This window comes from Grampus griseus, assembly GCF_964374135.1.
Source record: "Grampus griseus genome assembly, chromosome: 20".
Classification (NCBI taxonomy): Eukaryota; Metazoa; Chordata; class Mammalia; order Artiodactyla; family Delphinidae; genus Grampus; species Grampus griseus.
In genome coordinates this window covers 10992929-11019646 of record NC_139014.1, presented here as the reverse complement: position 1 = coordinate 11019646, position 26718 = coordinate 10992929, and the positions used below count along the sequence as shown (strand labels likewise).

The 26718-nt window shown below is 44.5% G+C and overlaps 1 protein-coding gene across 4 annotated transcripts in view; it reads right to left on the bottom strand.

Annotated features, from left to right (window-relative positions):
* The window catches only part of RPTOR (regulatory associated protein of MTOR complex 1), a 345589-nt gene that overhangs the window by 255286 nt on the left and 63585 nt on the right, over positions 1-26718 (bottom strand). For all 4 annotated transcript variants that reach the window (XM_082678814.1, XM_082678816.1, XM_082678815.1 and 1 more), the window contains exon 2: positions 10127-10229. In XM_082678814.1, the coding sequence (XP_082534940.1) occupies positions 10127-10229 (103 nt within the window). The remainder of the gene's footprint in view (positions 1-10126; positions 10230-26718) is intronic.

Sequence of the window (26718 nt, the reverse complement as noted above, 5' to 3'; positions counted from 1 at the left end):
GTATCTCATGTTCCTCTTCTTGGGAAACAGGCCACAAAAGAAGGCAACAAAGGATCCAGGAAATGAGAGAGACAGTGAGAAACAGACAGAGAGAAACAGAAAAAGAAAAAACACAAGTCACCCATGTACCAGATCCAGAGACCAAGGAGCCCAACAGGAGCTAGAGGAATGTTTTTTTAAAAAGTAACAGATTATCTGAGCACTGGAAAAAATATTGATAGCATTTGACAGATGTACTGGAATATATGTAAAAAAATAAAATAAACTCATAAGTTCACAGAAAATTTAGCAAATTTGTAACTACAGGGGAAAAGGTTATATATACATGTATAGACAAGAAAGGACTCAATCAGAGTAGCCCCTCAGGGAAGGGTGGGAGCAGGACAGAGCTCTTTCTTAATCTACCTTTTAGTACTATTTGAATTTTAAGATATGCATATGTTACCTTGATAAAAATAAAATAACACAAAAATGAATTATAAAATTAAGTAACAGGACTTTGGAGTTGGAAGGGGCCTTTACCATGGACATGTCAAAGTCATCAAGGACTCTTCACAGAGATGCCAGGCCCCACCCTGGAAAGTCTAATTCAATAGCTTCAGAAGAGGCCAGTGACCTGATGAGCAGCTCTGGCTGAGGGAAACCTGGTGAAAATTGGGTTGTAACTAACTTATCTGGAAGAATTATGGTAAACTTGTTTTAATCCATAACTAAAGAAATTAGATGTTAATCTTTAGCTCTCTCTGATATGGCAGGAACAGAGTGTTAAGGTCTCAAAAGAATTATAATGACAGCAATCAACGCTGCTCTAATCTGAATCACAAGACTGGCAAGAGACAGGAATGAATTGGGATCTGAAAAGTTAAAATTAAGGGCCACCTAAGTGCATAGGGAAGGGAAACAGAGCAAAGGGAACCAAAGCAAAGGGAAGCAGAAAACAGCTTCAACAAACTGAAGCCGTCAAATAGCTGGTCATGTCCTGTGAATGATGACCAACAGAGTAAATGTCAGAGCTGGTCTGAACACGTCTAATTCATGCATCCACACTTCCATGCAGTGCCCTTGTGGTCAGCACTCTGGCCATAGGCAACCTATGGCTAAGAGAACAGAAGTGGTTTTCTCTGTAAAAAGATAAAGGCCTGCCCAGGAATCACATTGATCAGTGGCAGCTCTTAGGCACATCCTCTAAAGAACCACGACAAAGGCAAAGGGAGGGAGGGAGTTCCAAAGGCCCAGAGTGCAGGGAGGACGAAAACTACACCTCCTCCTCGGACTTCACCCTCTGGAAAGCCCAGGCCCCCACCTGCCCCTTCCTCCCCGCATTGTTCCCAGCAAGGGCATGTGGAAAGCATGTGGGAGCTGGAGAGAGGCACACCACACTTCTCTGTGCACCTCACCGACGGCCCAACAGACACTGGAGCCTCATCAGTAGTGGTGGCCGACAGCAGCACCCACTCTTCTTCCCCTGGTCTCGGATCAAAATACCACCACCCAAGGGAGGAGCAGGGGCAGCTACCAACCATCAGGCTGTGATCAACTAAGTGAGGCTGTCACATCTGACCCACTGGGAATCCCTGCGGTCAGTTAGTTTTATGGTTTCCTCCCAAGAATATGACAGTGAGTGGGAGAGGGGAGGTGAAGAGAGGGAAAGAATGAGGATGACTAAAATGGTGCATTTAATACTACATTTACTAAAATAAACAACTAAATAACTTAAGTAAACTAAAATTAAATTCCTGGGTGGATACTGCTGACAATGTTATCAATCTGATGTAGGGTGAAGTGGACAGAATGTAAATTTAAAATTGTAGTTCTGTCTTAATAAAACACTTCTCTTCTAATGCCTTCACGGGTTTCTACTTAATGAATGAAGTGAATTAGTGAGTGAGTGAGTGGGTGGGTGGGTGGATAGATGGATGGAAAGAAAAGTAGATGGCAATTGGCATTTGTATAAAATTTTAGCTCTTGATAAATCTCCCTGCCTGCAAGCTTTTCAGCATAACCCTCTGTATTTCATAACGCTTAGAACTTCACAACGACATGGACTTAGTCCAACCCACCTCATAACAAAGAAGAGAAAGCTGAAGCTTAAAGCGGTCAAATGACTTAGTCCAAGGTCACAAAGGTTCCTGGTGGTGCTGGCATTCAGCCAGCCTAAAAAGTGAAGCCTTTTTTACCTCCCCATCTTCTTCACATTTATACAACCCGACTACCATGTCCTATCCAATTTTCCTTCAAAAGACCCTGTGTCCCATCACCGCAACTACGTTGGTCACTACGTGATGGTCACTACAACCATCAGCTACGACTGTATCGGTCCAACCAGCAGCACCTCGTGTTGACACTACTGAGACTCCCTGCTCCCAGCCAGCTCCTGAAGACGCTGCAGGGAGCAGAGGGCAGAGGCCAGGGAGCGCAGTAGGGCTCACTGCCCTATCTCCTCAACCCACTGACCTGTCTTCTCTCAACAGACCAGCAGAGTGCATCCTTCTAAAATAATACTTCTATGATGTCACTCCCCCAAAAGGCCTATAGTGCCTCCTGAATGCTCCCATTTAGATAACATGCAAAATCAGCGGAGATAACAGGTGCTGTCAATACAGTGGAGCCCCGGGCCTGGGTGACTAGAAGGTGACAAGAGAGAAGATGGGCTTCCAGGCCGCTGATAATATTGTTTCTTGATCTGGGTCTGATCAGTTTGGGAAAAGTTATCAACTACATATTTGAATCAGTGCATCTTCCTGAACGTATGCTATCCTTCAGTACAAATTGAAATTTTAGAAACATGTAGAGCTCACTGCTCAAGGAACGTTTGTACTTCTTTGTAGATTGTATTTAGTGGACATTTCCTAAGTATTTGTTCATCGACTTATTAATTGAGCACTGCCTCCCAGATCAAGTGCAAATTTCTTTATATGTCTTTCAAGGACTCTGCCACTAATCAGTTGTGTAACTAATTTTTGCTTGAGAAAGTACATAATGGCAAAAAGGCCACTGAAATCAGAAACGGTTTTTAATGGCTCTGTATTCTATTAGCCATAATATCATCTACATACATTTTATAAGTAGTAGCACACAGAGTGACAGGCATTTCATCTCACTGAGCTCAAGGACAGAGCTGGGAGCCCCTCAGCTGTATGCACCGTGGCAGTAATGCTCTGGCTAATGGCCCAACCCCGATCCTCCCAGTACCTGAGGGTCCTAGGAAGGGAGCCAGAATCCTGCAGGAGCCTTCTCTACAATTAAGCCCCATCCTAACCACTCAACCTCCCTCCCCAAATATCCACAAGTAGACCAGGTCCCTGTTGTCTTTTGCTGTGTTGTATACAAACACCAAGAGCTGGATGTGTTCTCAAAAGAGCTGAGGGGGTGGTTGGGACGCCCTGTTTTAAGTATGGGCCTCGCTGTTTACACAAAAGTCACTTTGCACACTAGAGAGGAAGGGAGGCTCCGAGCAGTTACACAGTCCTCCTTCGGGGGAAACCCAGACACTACTACAAGAGGCTGGTGTCACCGAACAGAGAAAACAGGGTTTAAACCAGGAGCCCCTTAGAGCAAGGGTCCCAGGTGCAGGCATGGGGCGTGCCCCAGCATCCAGCAGCAGGGCCCGGGCGAGCCCAGCAAGCACTCCCAGGGCTCGGTCCCCACTGCCAGGCTCCTTCTCTTCCCGGGGTCCTTCACTCTCACCTCCCGTGCAGCCCCCCCAACCCGTGTGGCCCATTCCAACTCCCCCACATCTGCTGAGCTCGAGGGGTCTGTCTCCCTTGCTCTCGTCTTGTCTCCAGCGAAATCCCAAGGATCACGACCTACATTTCTTCTGTGTATACCTCTACACTTAACACGTAGATCTCTACTTAACAAACATCTGTTGACCAACTCGACTATCTCTCAAGCCCAAGTCTGATGTAAGAATCAGATGACAGTCTGTGAAAGTGTCTGTAAAACCAAGAGCGACACGCAAAGGCCTACCACCACTATTTTTAGCTCATCAACACAGGTCTCTTAATGCCCACTTGTGTGGAGGGAAGAAGAAAATGCTTTTCTCTAAGGAATAAGGGAAACAAAGCAAAGTGCCTCCCAAATATTTCCTTAGGATAACCAAATTCCCAAGCATCCGACAAACCCATAGCCTTCTTACCTGTAATACACGGCTACCATTAGCTAGACATAAAAGACATCAAGGCTAAATTATACTCCCTCCTGTTCAGCACTCAGCTCATCTACACTGTTTTAAAACACAGATTCCTCCAGCAGGTATAGGAGCACCGTTCTTTAGCGGGATTGTTTTTACTTTAATGTGGGGCCATAAAACAAAACAGCTTCCCCCCTGCTTCCCTGAGTGTCACCTCCAAGAAATAAAACAGCATCTTATTATCTACAGGAACAGAGGGGTGGGGCGGGGTGGGGCGGGGAGAGGCGTTTAGCTCCCGGACCACTCCTACGGCCTCACGTCTGCATACACACTCCTGCCGGGCTACTCAGGGCCTGTGCGCCTTTCCTCCTCCCTCAGCCGGAGCTCGGAAGCCGGGCCTTGGCTGTGCAACAGTCCAGCAGGGAGGGCAGGCCATCACTGCAGAGTACTGTGGTACAACCTCTACTCGCTTGTTCTGGCACCACACGAAAACCTAAAGGGCCGCTTCAGGGACTCTTACATCCTCTGAGCCTCTGGAAGTAGGATTCTCCCCAACGTGTATGGAGACTGTGCACACACAGGTACACAAAAAGGGACTGGAAAGTAAGAATCTGTCTATTTCTCAAGCTCCCAGACCCCTTGTCCCTGAGATCAGGGCAGTTTCAACCAGCACAGTCTCACCAGTTTGATGTGTGTCTGCAGCCATAAAGCAATCAACTCGTAATCCCTACCCAGCCCTGTGCACAGAAGCACAGGGTTCTTTCCCCTCTCTTTTGGGGCGAGCACACAGAACGGAGCAGAGGTAGCACAGACGCAGGAAGAGCTCAAGCTCCCACCCTGCACCTTGGCCTGCTGGGTGGGGTGGGGAGGCGGGTGCAGGCCCGTGGGGGCTGCTCCTGGCTGAGGGCAGTCCCCATGCTAAGCCCAGTTCACGCTCCAGTTAATCGCCCTCCAGCCAAAAGATGGGCGCCATCATCAGCTCCATTTTGCAGATGAGGAAACTAAGGCCCCAAATGGTTAAGGAACTCACTGAGTGAAACAGCTGGAATGAATAAGCTGGGGTCCTGACGAGTGCAAAACCTTTTGAATTCTGCTGACAGAGCACAAAATGCTAAGACCACATATAAAACATCGATTGGTTGCCTTCTAAACAGAAACAGCTTTTTAGGTTATATGAGGGCACCAACCCCTGCAGGGGGTCTTCCTAGGGACTCCTTCCCCACCCATGACATACTCCAGGTATTCCCATCCTGAAAATGGCAGAACCAACCCGTCATCAAGCCTGGGTCTCCTTGCCTCGCCAGCCAAGCCTTCACTGTACCTCTCCCCTTTGCCTTCCAGGCTCCCAGCATCTCTCACTCAACTGCAGCCACAGCTTGTGACAATGCCAACCTGAAACTCTCATCCAGTGGCACCTGGCCCTCCTCCTACCTCTGCCCACCCAGAGGGGTCTCTGTCACAGGCGGCACCCCTCCCCACTCACTCATGGCCTGGCTCTGCTCCTCTCCCTCTAGTCACTGCACATTCTCAGCAGGTGACATCCCCCAAATCCCTTTCTCCAACCAGAGAGGTCTTTCCAGCTGTCTGCTGGAAGGTGGCTCTACTCTGAGCATTCCAGAAGCACCTTACCTTACACAAAATGTAATCCCATTATCTCCCCAGCCCAGCTGGCCCCCAACTCTCCATCTTGGTTACTGATAATATCATCATCCCTTGAGCTAGCCAAGCCTGAAACCTAAAGCACTTGTTGAAAATGCTGAAATCCCTTCTTGAACAATCCTAAAGCCATTGGTGGGAGAGGCAGGTCTGGGCAAGGTTGGTACCTGCTCTAGGATGAGGGTAACTGTGGTGGCCCAGAATGAGCTGTCAAGTCCAATCAGGGGCTCAGAGCCTGTACGGGGGAAGGAAAGAAGGTATGTCCATGGAGTGGTGACCCATATGGGGTATCGGAGCCCAGGCAATGAGGAGCACGGACACCTGTGGGGGAAGAAGCTGGGTATAAAATAAAGGAGTATGATGACAGGGATGAGAAGTTGGTTCACAGAGGAGGATTCATCAAATTAGTAAATATATTAAGGATGAAGGATACCAAGGTTCTCACTGTCAGAGGAAGAGTTATAAATACGGAAAATTCCTATTGGTTTGGAATGGGAGGCACTAATGTAATGCATGTTTTTTATTTGTATAGATAATACTGAAATATAGATATGAATGTGTGTCCACACAGAAACACACACATATATTATGCACATGTGTGCATGTGTGCATTCCCTTGCTCCGTCCAATGAGAGAGGCAATGGGAGAAACAACACAGTACACAGCTCCAATAAGAACACCTAGAACCCAGATCTCGGTTTTCAAATTCTACTTGCCACTAAAAGGAACTGGGCTCCTTGGAGAAATGGCTGATCCCAGGAATGGAGCAGGGAAAGACAAGATGAGATAGAAAGTACAGATGTAACTCTAAGGACGATGGAAGCAAGACAAAAGGCCATATAAGCCAGTGGGAATGGGTTCCCACTAGCTAAATGGGAAACAAGTGGAGTATCAAGATAAATGATGGTAATATTGGACTATAATCCACTGATTATAATATAAAATAGGAATAAAAATATATAAAATATAAAAAAGGAAACCATGACTTCAAATTGAATAAACTGAAAGTGTGATGAGGAAAGAAATATTAATGCAGCCAAAGCACCTCTTCCCTCAAAATACTTATTAACTACAAAAGGGAAGGGGGCGGATTTCACAGCTGAAGTTCAGGTACCACACCAACTTAATCAAGTGATAAAAGAGTTACATAACCAGCAATGGGATAAATCAAAGTCATGTGCCACCTGACAGGACACCACAGAGGAAGGCGGATCTCTTCCATGACACTCTTGCCAAAGAGGCATAAACAAAATTTAATCCCGAGGAAACATCAGCGGTTGTTCTGCTAAACAGAGCACTGGTGATCTTCTGAATGTCAAGGTCATGAAGGTTAAGGAAAGACTGAGGCCTGCTGCAGCCTGAATGAGACTAAATTAAGGGCAATGGGTGATACAGCGAAGGGTCCTTGTGCCATAAAGGACCTTATGGGGACACCTGGCAAACTTGAATGCAGCCTGAGGCTAACCCAGTAGCAGGGCATCCATGTTAATCCCCTGTCTGTGAAGACCGAGTTGTCATTATGAAAGAGAAACTCTTGTTTGTAGGAATCACACACTAAAGGATTCCAAGGTGATGGAGCATCATTTCAGCAGCTTACTTTCAAATGAATCAGGAAAAACACTGCTTAGTGCTCTACTTGCAACTTTTGAAAATGTTTTTTCAAAATAAAAATTAAAATACAGGCTGCTAGACACCATTACAAATTTGCTGAATCAAATCTCTAAGAGTTTTTTTTTTCTTATCCCATATTGTTAAAATCACCAACATAAGGACCCACTTTTTAATAAAAGCCAAGCGAAATTTTTTCAACTTAAAAAAGGCAACGTGGGGACTTCCCTGGTGGCGCAGTGGATAAGAATCCGCCTGCCAACGCAGGGGACACGGGTTTGATCCCTGGTCCGGGACGATCCCACATGCCGTGGAGCAACTAAGCCTGTATGCCACAACCACTGAGCCCGCGGGCCACAACTACTGAAGCCTGCACACCTGGAGCCCATGCTCCGCAACAAGAGAAGCCACTGCAAGGAGAAGCCCGCGCACCGCAACGAAGAGTGACCCCCACTCACCACAATTAGAAAAAGCCCGCGCAGCAACAAAGATGCAATGCAGCCATAAATAAACAAACAAACAAATAAATAAATAAAATTAAATCTAAAAAAAGGCAATGTGCCCTTTTGAATTCAAAATCCATCGAAATTATTACAAAGTAGATTGCACACGTGAATTGCAAAATTTTTTTAAGAACACAATATTAAAAAATCTATTCGTTTGCTGGATTTCACACCAAGAAGGAAGTAAGGAATTCTTTGCGTTTTCATTAACATTGTCCCATAAATACTGATCAAAGAGACTGGGTGAGATGTGAGGGAGGGTTCTTTGATTTCTATTTGGGGACAGGAGGGTAGGATGCAAAGGACCCCTAGAGAATCTAATAAAAACCAAGGGCCCTCAGCCCGGAAGGTGCAATGCTATACTCAGACACCACCGCTCACACAATCCCAGCGGGCTCACGCATCCCTAGGAGTACACACCAGGATCCAGGTTGAGAAGCCCTGTGTTAAAAATCCTAACAGAAGAGTAGATAAAGAGGGAGGAAATAGAAAACAATTGATTAAATTCAGCTTTGACAAGGGATAAATGAAGTGGAAACAGTCAGTGGTGGCTAATAAGAAGTCAATTTCAATCGGCACAGTCACCAGGGGATGGCAGAGAGCCAAGAAAGCATCTAAGGAAACTGACCACAGAAAACAGCTACTGACACCGGGCTTGGGGAACAAGGGGCCTATGCTTCAGGCAGGAGGCTGTGAAACAAAGGCTGTCATCCTAAGACACCCCCAAAGAGTAGCGAGACAGGTAAGTGGGAAAAGTAACTTTTTTTTCCAATTCAGATTATAATAAGTTTGTAATTTTTACTATTTAAAGTAGATAAAGGGAATTTCTGCTTTTGCTTAGAATAGAAAAAGCTGGGGGTGGGGGGGTTGCCCTGATCCTACCAACAAGAGAAAGCTGAATAATCAGTGACGGAAACAAAGGAAAATTCATACTGTGATGGCTTCATTGGTAAATTACACTAAAATTTAGAGAAGAAATAATACCCAAATCAATACAAACTCTTCCATAAAAAAGAAAAGATGGGAATACTTCTCAACTCATTTAATGAGACCAAGCATTATTTTGGTACCAAAACCAAACAAATATGTTAGAAGATGAGAAAACTATAGACCAATATCCTTCATAAACAGAGATGCAAAATTCCTTAACAGACTATTAGCAGTCAAATCCAGGAACATATGAAAAAGATAATACAAGTGAGGTTTATGCCAGAAATTCAAGGTTGGCTCAACAACCAAAAAATCAATCCATATAATTCACCACATCAACAGACTAAAGGAGAAAAGCCAGGTGATTATCTCAACATGTTGAGAAAGCATTTTATAAGATGCAACATTGATTCTTGACAGAAACTCTCAGCAAACTAAAAATAGAAGTGAACTTCTTACCTTAGAAAAGGCATCAGAAAAAAACTTTGGCTAATGCCCTATTTAGTGGTGGGAGCCTAATGCATTCTCCCTAAGACCAGAAACAAGTGAAGGTTGTGCACACTCACCATTTCTAGTCAGCACTGTGCTAAGATGCTCCGAGGAGGATGACGACAAAGAACAGCCTCGCCTCCTCCTGGAAAGAGCTAGGTGGGACTCCTCACTGTGCACTGTGCATGCAGGCATCAGTCATTCAGGTTTAAGTGTATATAACTTGTACTGGGCTTCCCTGGTGGCGCGGTGGTTGAGAATCTGTCTGCCAATGCAGGGGACACGGGTTCGAGCCCTGGTCTGGGAAGATCCCACATGCCACGGAGCACCTAGGCCCGTGAGACACAACTACTGAGCCTGCGCGTCTGGAGCTTGTCCTCTGCAACAAGAGAGGCTGCGACAGTGAGAGGCCTGCGCACTGCGATGAAGAGTGGCCCCCGCTCACCGCAACTAGAGAAAGCCCACGCACAGAAACGAAGACCCAACACAGCAATCAATCAATCAATCAATAAATAAAGCTTGTACTACATGCCAGATGCAGGACAAATTTAAAGGAGAAAATTATATAATCCAATAGTCATTATCTTATCAATTTTTCTTGAGACACTTTCTCCACTGCAAATCATAAGTGAATGTATCTAAAATAGCCTAAAGGTTATATAACTGCAAAATGAAATAAAATCTTCAGATTTACACAAACCAATCACAGGCCTGCACTGGACCAGGACAGTGGAGGCAAGTCCTGCCAAGCCCAGAACGCCACGCAGTGACCCCTGCAACAGGCTGTAAGAGAGGGACCCACGCTTACCAATCCAGCATTCCAAACGTGCACAAGGAGTAGTCTTCACCACATCTGGAGGGTCCACACCAACATTCAGGCACAAAACTAAGGCAACGCTGACGGTCTTCATCTAGAAACACAACAGAAAAAACAAATAATTCAATATGAAATTCACTGATGAGTTTTCCAGTTGTTAAAATGTTCCCAGACATACGGAGCCCTCTGCTTCTACAGCCGGTCTTCAGTCGCCTGTTACCTGTGCCACCCCAGGGGTATTTCACAAGTAAGACAGGGTTTCAGAGTCAAGTAAGCAGATGGGGAAGAGTACATGGCAGGAGAGGCTTTTCTCAGGCTTCCTTATGATATACTTCCAGAAACAGAATTATTTGATCAAAAGATATAAACATGTTAAGACACTCTATACATTCTGCCAAATTACTTCGCAAAAACTCCGCACAAATTTACATTCTGACCAGTTCATCGCTATTCTCATTATTTAAAATTGTTAATAATTTGATGAGAGAGAAATTGTCATACTGATTTAGTTTGCATTCTTTAGTATTAATAAGGCTGAATATTTTTTTCAAATATTTGTATCCTTTGTGGATTTTCTACTCATGTTTATACTACCATTTATTTACTAATATTAGTGATCTTTTGTAATTGGTTTTCATGTACTCTTTACATATTAAAGATGGCATCCACATAATTTATTGTAAATATTTCCCTAGTCTAGTGTTTGCCATTGGATTCCTTCCTGATTCTCGACATACCGAAGCCCTGGACCCATCAGCTGATACATCTTCCTCCACACCTGCTCCTGCTCCAACTCCGACTTCCCAGTGTTAGGAAACGTCAGCCCCACCTATCCAGCTGCTCAAGCCAGAAATCTGGAACTCATCCTTCATTAGTTCACTTGTTCAACAGATATTTACTAAGCACCTACCAGGTGCCAACCGCTATTTTTACAAAATGAAGATACAGTAGTAAATCAAAGAAATAAAATCCCTGGGACTTCCCTCGTGGTCCAGGGGTTAAGACGCCGTGTTCCCAACGCAGGGGGCACGAGTTCGACCCCTACTCAGGGAACTAAGATCTCGTATGCTGCACAGCACGGCCAAATAAATAAATAAATAAAAGAAAAATCCCTGCAAGGAGGGGCAAGATATCATTTCAAATAGGGTGGCCGCTAGGAAGACCACCTGAGCCTCTGCTCCCTCCACCAGGCTCCCGAGCGCCAGTGCCCACTGTGACTCCCCGTCCATCTCTTTTGTCCTGCTCCTGAATGTCTCTGAGTTTGTCCACTTCACTATCTGCCAGCTCTAAGCCACCATCACGTCCAACCTGTGCTCCACCATTTTCCTAGGACCCCTTCCCCTGCCTCCCCCAGTCCAGGCTTTCAAACACATTGGCACACTGCCCTGTTTTCAATCAGTTCCCAAAACCTTCAAGATTCACTGTGAACTGCTCCACATGCTATTCAAGCCTCATAAGCTCCAGATCCTGCCAAGCTCTTCACTCACATCAAGTCTCACCCTTGGTCTGCCAGCATGACCTCTGGGTCTTCAAACACAGCCCCTCAGGGCTCCTTGCACGGCCTCACCAGCTCCGGGTCTCTCGGGTTCAGACCTCCACTCCTCGGGAAGGCCTTCCCAGACCCTGTCAGGGCAGAGACACCTGCTCAACACCACCCCAGCATCCATGTCTTCCTCTTGGTGGAGCCAGGCCCATTCACGCTCCTCTGTGCACCTGCAGCTCCTCCAAGGTCAGAGTTGACATGCAGGAGCAGACACCTGGCCCAGGCCTAGCTCAGTGACCATCTGCTGAGTGGGTGAATACAGGGATTTTCCTCTAATGTTTTCACTTGTTTCACATTTCACCCTCCCCTTTTTTTTATTTTTTGGCGGTACGCGGGCCTCTCACTGTTGCGGCCTCTCCCGTTGCGCAGCACAGGCTCCGGATGCGCAGGCTCAGCGGCCATGGCTCACGGGCCCAGCCGCTCTGCGGCACGTGGGATCCTCCCGGACCGGGGCACGAATCCGTGTCCCCTGCATCGGCAGGCAGACCCTCAACCACTGCACCACCAAGGAAGCCCACGCTTCACCCTTTTAATCCAGCTGGATATTATTTTGGTATATGGTACCAGGTGAGGATTAATTTTGTCTCAAAAAACTACCCAATGGTGCCAATTCCCCCTGTTAAATAATCTCCCCAAACTCACAGGTTTGTAGTGACTCCTCTAGCATATATTCCCACATAGACCAAATTCTATTTCTGGGTCACATACTTCACTGATTTAACTAATTTATCTTCACAACATTTCACAATGCTTGGGAGAGCCTGGTTTTCTTCTTCACAATTTTTTTTAAACTTTTACTTGGCTACATGTATATTCACCTATTTTTTCCAAATTAATTGTTATTCAATTTCTTAATCCCATGGAGATTTTGATTAAAGTTGTTTAATCAAGCTGCATATTGATAACACTGAGTATTTTAAATTGTCTTCTTTGATCCAATAATTCCACATACGAGAATCTGTCATAGGAGGTACAAAATATAATGAGAGAACTTTCTATGTGTAAAGATTTTCTTCACAGCATTTCTTTTTTTTTTGCGGTACGCAGGCCTCTCACTGTTGTGGCCTCTCCTGTTGCGGAGCACAGGCTCCGGACGCGCAGGCTCAGCAGCCATGGCTCACGGGCCTAGCCGCTCCACAGCATGTGCGATCTTCCCAGACCAGGCACGAACCCGTGTCCCCTGCATTGGCAGGTGGACTCTCAACCACTGCGCCACCAGGGAAGCCCTTCTTCACAGCATTTCTTATCATGAAAAATAAGTGGGAGCAACCTAAATTTTAAGCAAATAAGGGAATATTTAAGCACACCATTATATACTCTTAACAGAATGACACTTAGATTAAATTCTTAAAATGTTAAATGAATAGAAATGGATTCAAAATACAAAAAAATTTCATTAAACATATAAACTAAACTTGGCAAGACATGACATCCTTATGATATTCTATTTTTCCATACAGGAACACAGTGTGTTTCTCTGTTTATTCAAATTTTCTTTTTTCTTTAATATTTATTTAATTATTTGGCTGTGCTGGGTTGGATCTTTAGTTGCGGCATGAGGGATCTTTAGTTGTGGCACGTGGGATTTTCAGTAGCGGCAGGTGGGCTCTTAGCTGCAGCATGTGGGATCTAGTTCCCTGACCAGGGATCAAACCCAGGCCCCCTGCATTGGAAGTGTGGAGTCTTAACCACTGGACCACCAGGGAAGTCCCTCAAATTTTCTTTTAATTTTTCTCAGTAATGTTTAGTTAAACATTACCTCTTAGTTTACTTCTTTATGTTTAGTTAAACATTACTTCTTAGATGTTTAGTTAAACATCTTCGCCAAGTCCTAGTCATTTCTTTTAAGATTATTCCTGGATTGTTCATGACTATTTGGGGGCAATATGCTACTATACATGTATTTTGCCCATAGGAGTTTCTTACTGATAATTGCTGATATACCAGAATAATGTTTTGTGTTTTTTTTTTCATCCCCACCTTCCCAGGCTTTATCCACCAGAGAATGTCCTTTTCTTTAATCCAGAAACAGGAGATAAAACCTGCGGCAGAATCTACACTCATTAGCTCTTCTGCAAGAATATAATTTGGGTAACAGTGACTTTTCTTTATAGAGATTCACCAATGGAATCGAAATTGTTTATTTTGCTTTGGAAACTTGTTTCCCCAGCCAAAGCGAGGTCCCTTTGAGGATTTTCTGACTCCCTAATCAGTTAACAATTTTGAATACCGTATTCTCTCACCAGTGGAGATCTTTGAAAACTAAGAGACAGAGAGCAGAAGGGATGGGAGAACTCCCACATGGACCTTGGGAAGTGACCTTTATTCTTCCCCTCCACCCCCCCCAACCCAGGCATCCTATTTTTTTTCCCATATTTAATTTTTTTTTACACAGCAGGTTCTTATTAGTTATCTATTTTATACATATTAGTGTATATATGTCAATCTCAATCTCCCATTTCATCCCACCACCACCAACCCCCCATCAGAATAATGTTTAAGTCACTTTACTAAATTCTTAATTAAACGTAACTGCTTTTAGGTGACTCTCTCCAGGTTTTGTTAGTATACAAACATACTGTCTGTGACATGATGAGTCTATCTCATTCTTTCCAATAGATCATTCCCTTTTTTTTTTTAGGTCTTATGGCATTACATAGATCTTCCAAAATCATATTACTAATAATTACAAAATGATGATAGTGGTGATCTTTGCACTTGGTTTTAACAAAATTGTCATAAATGTTTCATCACTGAGAATGATGATGGTTACTGATTTGATATAATCTTTATTACAGCAAGAAAATATTCCTCTGTTCAAACAGAATTTAAAGTTATATGGGGAAGAAAGGAAGTATTTTTGTCTCTTCTCTCCCAACACTTAAAAAAAGGATTTATTGAGACTTCCCTGGTGGTCCAGTGGTAAAGAATCCACCTTCCAGTGCAGGGACGTGGGTTCGATCCCTGGTTGGGGAACTAAGATCCCACATGCCGCGGGGCAAGTAAGCCCGCCCACCACAACTACTGAGCTTGTGCACCTCAACTAGAGAGCCCGCGTGCCACAAACTACAGAGCCCACGCGCCCTGGACCCCGCGTGCCACAACTACAGAGCTCACACGCCCTGGAGCCCGCGCACCACAATTAGAGAGAAGCCCGTGCGGTGCAACGAAGAGCCCATGTACCGCAACTAAGACCCGACAGCCAAATATATATATATATTCTTAAAAAAAAAGAAACAAAAAGCATTTATTAATAATAATTTCACTCTTTAAAGGAACTGCAACCCTGCCTCCAAAGACATACTGAAGAGAGGAACAATATCTTCCCACAGACATGCCAGAATCTTCTCATTATGAGCCATAAGAAACAAATGGTCCCTTGACCTAATGTCAGGAGAAAGGGCTGAAAAGTAATCAGAGAATAACAAAAGTTTTATTTATTAGTCATTTTCCAATATTTAATTGATCAGTATCAATAATCCCATACAGATGATTGATTATTTTACAGCAAACTCACTCTGAGTATAAGCTGCTTAAAAGTAGAAGTTTCTGGAAACATTTCTGTGGTCTTCCAATGGCCATGGTGAATAACTACTAATACCTGCCCTTTACCATTTTTAAATCAAGAGCATTTTTTCTGTGCTCTATAATGTGGAACTTTGAGGTTTCCATGAGGTGTGGATTAAACCCGGGAGCAAGTTCCAAGTTGCTTCCTAAGGAAAATGTTGCTTTTCTTACAGTCATGGGACGGCCCCTCTGGGTGCAAGGGAAGGCTTCAGGGGAGAAAACATTCCATACGGATCAGGGTCTCTCTTAGACTGACTGTGCCACCACAGTTTTGTGTTTTGTCCTCAATCTGCAAAGACAGCCTACTCTCGTTTCTCTCACAAAGCCCAGGTGAAGGACACTACACTCAGGGGTCTGCTCTAAGGCCCAGCCCACCCACTGCTCCTCAGCCAAGCCCTGCCTGCTGTGGACCCAGGAGAAAGAGGGTAAGCCAGCCTTCCAGGCTGATGAGAGCTCAGGAACACCCCACATTACCCCTTCTTCTTACCTCCAGGCGTTTACGGCCAGGTCTCAAGCCCAGTCGTTTCTGATCATTTCTGAGCAAGAATGGCCTCCACACGCCAGTGCTTACTCCTTAACTGGCACTGTGCTACGCCGTCACCAAAAGGCCATGAACTAGAAAAGGTGGCTGTGTGCCATCCTTAGGGAGGCATGGAGAGAGTAAAGAATTTGGGCGGAGGCGCCAGGACTGTACCCTGGTCACTGGGATTTCAAAGCTCCATTGCTGGAGCATCTGTTTCTTCTTCTTTTTTTTTTTTTTTTTTTCTTTTCTTTTTTTGCTGTACGCGGGCCTCTCACTGCTGTGGCCTCTCCCGTTGCGGAGCACAGGCTCCGGACGCGCAGGCCCAGCAGCCATGGCTCACGGGCCCAGCCGCTCCGCGGCATGCGGGATCCTCCCGGACCGGGGCACGAACCCGCATCCCCTGCATCGGCAGGCGGACCCTCAACCACTGCGCCACCAGGGAAGCCCTGTTTCTTCTTCTTAATCTCTCTGTTGTCAGGCAGGTGGTGCAGGATGAGATAGGGCATTTACACAGCATTCCTATGCTCTCTGATCATAATCCTATTTCTTCTACCTCAGCTGACACTCTAGACAAATTGCATTCCCTCCACCTCTACAACTGCAGTTAATGAACTTAAAATAACAATTCTCAGTAAAATAAATAATTTCTAATTTCATTATAAAAAGTATGATCTCTGAGGCTCTCCAAGTCCTTAGACAGAAATACTAATAGAAGCACTATTATCGCTCTTTAGTCCTGCAAGGCAGCTAATGGGCCTCACCTCACCAGGCCTCCACCAAGTGTAGTGTTCATTACTAATCAAACATTACTGACAGCAACAGTTTCTCCGTGATTGCTTTGAAGGTGAGCAATAGGAAAGCATGGCCCTCAGAGAGAAAGTATAAAATTAGCTACACTCCATAAATTAAGATATTAAAGGAATTAATTTGATTCATCCTGGCGTATATAATACACACCTAACCCTACATCCTGCCTTTTTATATCTTTTAAGAAAACAAGGGAAAACATCTCAAGAATATATTGACCCATGAACTACAAACATGTATTTGACCTAACACCTAGCTACCAATTTAATTCCACAATTGGGCAAAAGACAATACCAGTAAATATCCTTAAGCCAATCAAATATGTCTTTGCTCCCCTGCAAATTGTCATGGCATTGGCTTGATTTCAAATGTGGTGGATTTTAAATTCTTAGCTATACCCTAAAGTGTCTTTTTGGTATTTTATTTTCAACCTCATTCCAAAAATTCTAGATTCATGTTTTTAATAATACAGTTATAGCATTAAGAAAATATAAGGGCTATCAAATTTACTGTGCCAAAAATTGCATAATAGTACATAAAATAACCATTTTGAATTTTAAAACATTTCTTCTCCAATGTCATATAATTGAAGATGACAGAGTTATATCCCTAGAGGTTAATTTCGAATTTGAAAAGAGTATCATTTTGAGAAGCTCTAAAACATTAAGTGATCACTGAAAACGTATGACCTTGGACATGTCGGTTAATTCCAATCTCTCCTGAACAATTCTCTCACCCTAAAATGAAGTAGATGATCTCTCGGGCCCCAAGATTTCTCTGATCCTAAAGTTTTGACTCCAGGACTGGTCTCTCCAGCCATACCGGAAGTATCCCTAAAGGCATGGAGCACCCTGCCTTACGATTCTGAACCCAACCTAGAGGGCTCAACATCACCTTGGCTACAAGGTGGGAGAGGCTGGGGACAGTCGGGCAGTGGGGGCCTGACGCTGTTGTAACAGCCTGGGCAGTTTCCCATACAATCCTCTGGTGCCAGATGTGTTGTGAAATTCACGATTTTTCCAATTTACAAAAGGATAATATGGTATATATCCCATATCCCATGTAAAATACCAAGAAGGGTCTGGAGTAACATCCTATTCAAAACCATTAAAATTTCCACTGAAATGCACAAATATCAACAATCCATGGAATAAAGACTATCAATAACCTCATACCAGCTCACAACCCAGTTGTGCCCCCAAATGAGTTGCAAAAACATTTCCAGTATTCAGAGCTTTTGGATTTCAGAATTGCAGATAAGGGCCTGTGGACCTGGATCACTGCCTCTACTTGAAAGCCTCTGTATACTGCTTGTCACCTTGCTGATTAAAAATACATTAATGCCTGTCACCGAAGAATTCAAAACAAAATCACAAGGAATTCCTTTATTGGTTTCTTCCTACTTAATTATTTGATAACTATATATTTTTTAAAAGATACAGTGGATCAAACCTGAGTATAAATTCACAGGCTGGCATGCAATGACACCCAAGCTGTTATACAGAATGAAGAAATTATGCAGCTTAAACTGGCCAATCACTGCTTTCTGCTCCCCAAACCGAGAGTCTGACTCACTCCTATTCCTTCCAACATAAACAACTGAGCGTAATGGAAAATAAACAGAAAGCAAGACTAGGATTTGCCATATATGCCACAACATTCACTATTCCCCTGTTTGTCTGAGGGCAAAGCCACCCAATTCCCGGCAGTGCTCATTAAGATTCAGAGCATCAAGCAAAAACTTTGAGCAGAGCCGAAGCTATACAAATGCATAATTTATAAAGAAAGTCAGAAACTAGAACATATAGCAAACAGAGTAGATACACTACAGGAGGGGTGGGGGGAATCGAGTTGTTGAAGAAAAGGAAAAACCAGTTTGCCTCCTAACTCCCATCCCAAAGACTGCTAGAAAGAAGTGAACAATAAACCTAGCAAGAAGCACATCAAATGGAATTTTTGCAACCAAGACCAATAATACAAAACAAGATCCTCATCACCAGCAGCAACTGTGTGAACCTGGGCAATCCCGGTTGTCTATTCCTTTGCTCATTTCAATGGGAATTGGCAATGAGGGAGTGGTTCTTGAATGTCTGAGTTCAGTTTGTTACCTTGAGCCAGAGGCCTAACTTGGGTTTAAGGACTCTTTTTTGAGGCCAAATTCTGTCTATATTCCCCTGTTTTTAAATCTACGTTCACTCCTATAAAATAGCCTAATAAAAAGTGAAGACACAAGAGGTAACTTTTCAACATCGAAAATTAGAAAGTCTCGTCCAGAGTTACTGTCTTAGACGTGTGCAGATCCCTCCCTCCCTCACCCTTCCCACCCCATCCAAACGTTCAGGACATGTGGAGTACGTGTACCTCCAACATCACGACGCTTAGGAAATTTATATTTCTAAAAGCCAAATTAAAGAACTGAATACAAAATAGGTTGATTATAGGGACTTCCCGGTGGTCCAGTAGTTAAGACTCCACGCTCCCAATGCAGGGGACCCGGGTTCGATACCTAGTCAGGGACCTAGATCCCACATGCCGCAACTAAAGATCCCTCATGCCGCAATGAAGATCCAGCATGCCACAACTAAATATCCCACATGCCGTAACAAAGATCCCGTGGGGGAAAAAATAGGTTGACTATAGAGATCATAACTGCTTTAAACAAACTAAAGAAATCCCTTCTCAGAGGAATCCTATACGAAATCTTTTTGTGATTCCTTCATGAAACAGATGGTCTTCCCTTGGTGCCACCTTTGCAAACCTGGGCGTCTGTGATATGGGGTTCTACATGCCCCACCTGGTCTGAGGAGCCAGTCTACTTGCACTAATGAGCTGAGTGAGGGACCAAAAATGACTTCCTTGCCTTTTCCTGTAACACCTTATGAAATGAAATTTAAGTGTGTATACACACAGAGATAAAATTAACTATCCAGTCTCCTTACTTAAAAAGTGAAAATAAAAATACTTAATTGTCGGGCTTCCCTGGTGGCACAGTGGTTGAGAGTCTGCCTGCCGATGCAGGGGACAAGGGTTCGTGCCCCCGTCCGGGAAGATCCCACATGCCGCGGAGCGGCTGGGCCCGCGAGCCATGGCCGCTGAGCCTGCGCGTCCGGAGCCTGTGCTCCGCAACGGGAGAGCCACAACAGTGAGAGGCCCGTGTACCGCAAAAAAAAAAAACTTAATTGTCACAGAGGGATAATAAGAAGATGTGCATACTGACAAATTAACTCTAAATAATTCGACTATATAAGGTCTAAATATGGTAAACCATTCTGTTGAAGCCGAAGGGTCTGACTTGAGGGCACAGGTTAAAGAACGCTCTGTGTCATGTGCTGGAACATTACAGCATCTTTAAAGCACATTTGCAGGTTGCACAACTCTGTTGGTAGAGGGTGAACTTTGTAGCACGTGCACTATATCTCAATAAAGCTGTTAGAAAAGACATCTTTTCAAAGAATGTTAAACAGCATGGGACATACCCAAACGTAACCTGAGTGAAGAGAGAAGGTACACAACCAGATCCATAATTATTATCCCAAATGTGCAAGTATACATATGCAGAGAACACAGAGTTAAAAAACAAGATGCCACAAGTAGTTTTGACCTCTGGGGAGTGGAAGATGTGGATGATTCCTCTTTTCCTCTTTCTACCTGGCCCTTCTGTGTGTGTATTTTCAAATTTTCTACCGTGAACATAAGTTATTTCTATAAGTGGAGGGAAAGGTTATAAAAATTATTTTATCACAATAGTCAAGGATTTTTTACATGTGTGCATATATGTATATATAATTTTTATTGTATCCTGAAAATAAAGAGAGTGGCTTGTTCGGTTAGCTGAAGTTTAGACACTAGTCTAACTTCCAAGGCAACAAGTGGGCCAGGACTGAGGAAATGCAATGCGGGTGATTCCCAGCATGCCTGCGGAGACAGAACTCTGCTAACCAAACTGAATGTGGCCTCATAATCAACAATATACCTGGTCTTGGCAAAGCAAGTAAGTCAAAGGGCTCTAGTCTATTTCTTCTCCACTCCTTCCCAGGTCAGGACACAAGATAAGGCCCACTGCTAAAATTGCTTTCAACAAGATTCTCCAATTCAATAAATGGATTGATTTCAAGGCTGTTTAGAGATTTCTGTTATTTGATAAAACACTGAACAGCTGCTTTACCACTCCTAATGTAAATTAAAATTAGCAGCAGCAGCATGGGAGTGAGTCATTCATTCAGGACTAATTTTTCTTCCACTCTTTATTATCCAGCATATGTTACCCATGGTACAGATTTCATAAAAACAATCTCAAGGCAAACCAAAGTACACACAGCTCCCAGGTGGCTGAAAAAATACACCCGAGGTGGTTGGAACACCTTGATAACAGGCATTTCACCACTAAGTCTGAGGATGCTACGTGTGGCTGTTATCTTCTGCTACCATCCACCCTCTTGGTTGGGACAACATATGTTATGAAGCTGTTCTCAAAGGTCTCACAGCTCCAAGTGGAGGGTAGTGTGGATTCTGCTAACAAAGGCCTTGAAGAGCATCACAGCCAGGAGATGGAGTGTGGGCCCCACTAAGTTGTCGAGGCAGAAATGTGGCTAAACAGATGTTTTTCAGGAAGACTAACTCATGACAACGGCTAACATTTACTTGGGAAGGAAGAGGCTGGAGGAAGGGAAATTAGCCCGGAAGCTGTTATAGTGAAACAAGAAGACCTGCACTGGGTGCGGGGAGAGCGGGAAAGAAAGAAACCTCTATTTCAAAGAGAACAGGGGATAGCATGTGCTGCTAAGTGGGTGTCGGAGATGAAAAGCATAAAGGTCCTGTGTGGCTGAAACTCCGTAATAAGCCATCCATTAAAAGCCCCCATGGGGAACTGTGGTAGACACCTGCCATCTGACTCCCCATAACCTTTTTTACACCTTCCATCACCTTGATAACTTCCTATGCTGTGGGTCCCACCTTCCCAAAGTAGAAAATAAGAACAATTGTGTCTTAGACTCTCTTGCAGCTAAGGGGCCAGCATGTGGCCTGGGCTCCTCCAGTCAGATACACCTGCCCGAGAATCAAGTTCCGAATCCAGCAATGCCAAGCCCCTGCTCCACAGGGAGCTGTGTGGCTGAGGCACCTGACTCTGGAGGGTGGCAGCCGCACAGCTGCTAAGCTCATCCCACTGTCCCAGTGGTTCAGCAGCTACTGAGGCCCCCTTGGGATCTTCAGAAGATCTGGGTCTGGCCCTGGGTCCTCCCAGAGCTCTTCAACACATTCCTTCTCTGCTTAACCTCCCAGCATGGATTCCAACGCCTATAACTGAGAATCCTTAAGGCTCTTTAGGGGAGAAAACATTCAGAGGCCAAAATCATCACTGGATTTAACTACGTGGGCATCTTGTACTAATCGCCAACTCAACCGTCGTCAAACCAGGGAACTGAAGACACACAAAGATTTTGCCAAGGTGCTGTTATCCCAACAAGCGGCACTTTTGCCTCCAATCTCACACAGACTAGCTGACCGTATCTAAAGGAGAGAAGAAGGAAACGAAAGGTCTTAGCTGAATCATCACTGAATCATCACTATCAAGAATCTTCCTGAGCCCTGAAAATACTCAGTCTGAAGGCAGCAAAAGTAGCATCTTGACCTCACAGTGATTTAGATCTAAAACTGGTTCTGGCAACTCCTTTTCCTTTGATTATAAAAATGTAGCCCACTAAGTTCTCGGCACAGCACTCCCTTGCCTACCCCCTTGTATCTCTCACAAGCGTACTATACTAATAAACTCTTCCCTTACCTGTCACGCTGCCTCTCACTGAATTCGTTCTGTACCAAGACAGAAGAACCTATGCTCTACTGAGCCCCCAAACATGTTCTGTGGTTTCAGGACCGTGGCCCGGGGAGTGCACAGCAAAAGCAGCATACCTGCCAGGAGGTGAGCTTCATCTACGGGAATGGGGCCCACAGAGGGTCCCTGGCTCTGGGGAACTGTGGTGATGTTTATGTACTGTGAGATTTGATTTGCTTTTTGGTCTTTTTATAAATACATGCACATACTACTATATATTGGAAACAACGATTGGCTGTAAGTGGAGAACACAGGTTTTCGCTGTACGCTTCTTTCAACTCTTCTACTTGTATGAGAGTTTTTCAGAATAAAGGCTTGGAGGCAATCTACACTGAAAAAACTAAAACTGATCACAACAAGAATCCAAGCAAAAATATATTCTATTGCTTGAAACTAGTTGCCAGGTAATAGAAAGCATTTTTGTTTCCATGAAAGGACAGTTCTGGAAACCATTCTCCTCAGCAGACTGCACACAGAGCTGTCCCACTCTAAAACTCAACAGAAAAGGCAGGGGTGCCACAACATCCAAACATCAGACACACTTTCTACCATTCAGCTTAACTGATGGGGTGCCTGACGGTACCCTGAGTACACGCACTAAGCCTGGAAATCAGAGAACTCTCTGGGTTTTCATACATTCATTCACGCCGCGGCAGGTCTTTGTTGCAGCACGCGGGATCTTTGTTGTGGCACGCGGGATCTTTGTTGCGGCATGCGGACTCTTAGTTGCGGCATGCGGACTCTTAGTTGCGGCATGTGGACTTCTTAGTTGTGGCATGTGGACTCTCAGCTGCAGCATGCGGGATCTAGTTCCCCGACCAGGGATCGAACTCGGGCCCCCTGCATTGGGAGCTCGGAGCCTTACCCACTGGACAACCTGGGAAGTCCCCAGGAGTGAATTCAAACACATCAGGGATGGCAGCACTTCCTGTGGCCTTCTCTTCATCAGTACATGCAGCAGAAGCTTTATCAGTAAGACTGGACGCTCCCTCAGCTTCTGTCACGTGGGTCAAAGGACCACTCAGGAAGCTCTACCTCACATCCCTGCCCTCCCAGAGACAGAGCTGCACAAGAACCACAAAGGGGCACAGCATGAGACCGCCACCTCCTGCCCTTCCCCAGGCAAAGGTCCCACATGTGGCACCTCCATACCAAACCAGCTCCCTCCCCGCACCATCGCCACCAGCACGACACCTCATCATTCTGTAACTACTGTGAAGTAAATTAAGTCCACTGACTAACAACAACAACCAAACACTTGCTCACTTTAATAAGCTAAGGTAACTGACAACAATGGGAACATTCCACGTTACATGAACAAAATTCAGAAATGCTTTCCATCTACATCATCATCGTGTTGTACAATTGAGCTTCTGCTGCACGTACCAGGACTAGGAAATGTTTCACATTTTGCTTAGCTGACTGTGTAATGAAAGTAGTAAAACTGAACAAACACATGGAAAAGGAAGAGGGGGGGAGGAGGAGGAGGCGGGAGGCTAATTCCTCCTCGAAAGTCTCTCCTCCTGTGGCTTAGTGCCCTCCTGTCCACTGACCTCTCCTTGTCATCATCCCCTGCCTCCCGCAGCCCCAAACCTGCTCCACCCGTGTCGCCTCCTACGTGAGTGAAAGGTACGGACAATTACCCAGCTCTAAATCTGGACACTTCACCCCAATCTAATGTTCCCAAATTGACGTCCACGCTGCCCGTCTCCATACCCTGAGTTCAAGCCTCAACCTGTCTCTCCTCCATGACTCCAACTGCTCCCCTCCAATCCAACCTCCTTTAATACATCTCCATTTTAACACCACGGGTGCCTTCTACACTGACAGACTAACCATGCCATCCCATCACCCGGAGAGCACAGCAGTGCAGGGCCCCACAGGATCGCTCCTTTACATTCATATACATGGCCAACGACTCCCCAAACGTGCAACGCTCTCTCACATTCTTTGCCTTTTTTCTGGTCACCCTGTGCTTCACTGCGCACACGCATGCACATGCGCACGTGTGCGCGCGCGCACACACACACACACACACACATGCTGCATGTGGATTTAGGGGAAATGTCCACCTCTACACCTAACTAAACTATTAACATCTGTTTTTAAAAAAAAGAAAGAAAGAAAAGAAAAACTGAGAAAAAAGACAAATATCAAAAACTAGGAAAAAGAACACAAAATACAAACAAGCACTTTCCAGAAGAAAAAATTCAAAAGGCCAACACACATACCAAAAACTGTGCAAGCTCACTATTTCTCAGAGAAATAGAGACAAGATACCATTTCACATCATAGTATTGGAAAAAACTTCCAAGTCTGACAGTACCTATACTAGCAAGGTTGTGGGTGAACAGGAGCTCCGGACACTCCTGGACGCGGGAGCTTGAACACACTATTGCCTGGAGAGGATTCTGGCAACACGATGGAGTGGAAGAGTGTGCGTTTCCTACAGCTCTGTTCCATTCTAGGTAAATACCCTAGAGAAACACTCACACGTGCAAATGTAGGCACGATAAGGACATTCACTGGGTGCTGTCTTGAGAAGTGAGAAAATTAGAAACAACCTAAATGTCCAACAATGGGGACTGGATGCATTACATGTATGTTCATTTATAGAGTTCTTCTCCTCAGGGGATGAATGAAAGTCTTCTACTGAGATATCAATGAGACCATAAATATTTCTACGTTTTTTCAAATGAATGCAAAGATTGGAAAAGAGTTTATAAAAGCTATGAAAGTGAACGCAGCACAAAGACTCCTCTGACTCTTGGAGACCGAGTATCCCGCCCATGAAATCACCATGGCAATATGGCCAGCAGGGACAGACGGCACATGGGAAAATCTGCATCAAGCACATTAGGAAAGCTTTCTAGTTTTCCGGGAAGAACCCATTCATCGTTGCTGAGATGACAATAACTAGAAACAGAAACTGTAGTGCATGCAATTAACCTCTACGACCACAGCAGCAAATTCCAGCAATTACAGGCACTTGACCATGACTACAAGTCATGCACCGAGTGTAGTGGTCCCATCAAAACCACACGAAGCAGCACCTGTAAAACGAGGGCACCCAATACACACTGACTCAGAAAAGAAATGTTGTCAGCGGTTGTGGCTGGACCCTGGCACTTCACCAAAGGGGAGGAACAGCTCCAGACCATGTTGCACTCAAAGTGGTCACGGTGGCTGTGAGCCTGGCCCACCTATGTTAGGTAGATTAGGTGTAGCAAATGTGTTTTGACTTACAATATTTTCAACTTATGATGGGTTTATGGGACTTAACTCCATTGTAAGTCAAGGAAGATCTGTAATGGGTCATTTTCCTTGTTAGAAAAATGAATCTTTAACCTGAGTAGCTCCCTCTAGAAACCTAGAGTTGTGTTTCAATCAGAGAATGGCCCTACTGATTGATAAAAGATATTATTCAGAGGTAGATCTGCAATTCGACACTCCTCCCACCACAAAAGACCTTTAGACCTTTAAAATGAATGAATGGGTGGGTAGATATGTAGGTAGATAAATAGGTAGGTAAACAAATAGATAATAAATGAATAAATGGGTGGGTAGGATGGATGGATGGATGGATCAAAACAGAAGCCTGAAACTTGCCTTAGGTATATAATTTCCCACAGTGTCATCACTAAAACAAAATCATGCAAATATAAGCAGAACAGGACTAGTCCCAAAATCCAAAATTAATCAACTACTTCAACTAAAGAAAGATAGGGGGAGAAAACTGTCACTCACTATGAAATTTGTTACATAATTGCATGTATTTTTAAAAATCATGTGAACATTTTTTAGTGGCTAAGGAAATCACCTCCTTAAAAACTCTGCTGGTAAGAGACACCATAGAAAATAACGGCACCATGACTGACATACCTTGAGCTTCACACAACTACCGGCATTTCACAAACTTAGATAGTAGAGGACAGTCAGATCCAGAGTTACACCAGTTCCCAAAGAGCAAATCCACTGCTTTTCTGATTTAGCCACAGCTTGTTCTGGAGCCAGTTCACACCATGGACCCAGGGCCTGAGACAGACCCTGATCATGAACAACTGAACAGATGGGTTTGTGCGGGCCTACTGTGTGACAACTGCTCTGCTGGATACTTTATGTACATAACTTCATTTTCAAACATAAGTAAATATTATCACTTCTATTTTACACTACAGAACCCATAGTTCGGGAAGAGAAATGCCCGTGTGACCCCAACTGGATTCAAACTTCCTTCTATCTATCTACTTATCTACTTTGCAGCCAGCATTTCCCTGCCCATGTTCTCCAGCCCCAAGCAATGTATTTTCACT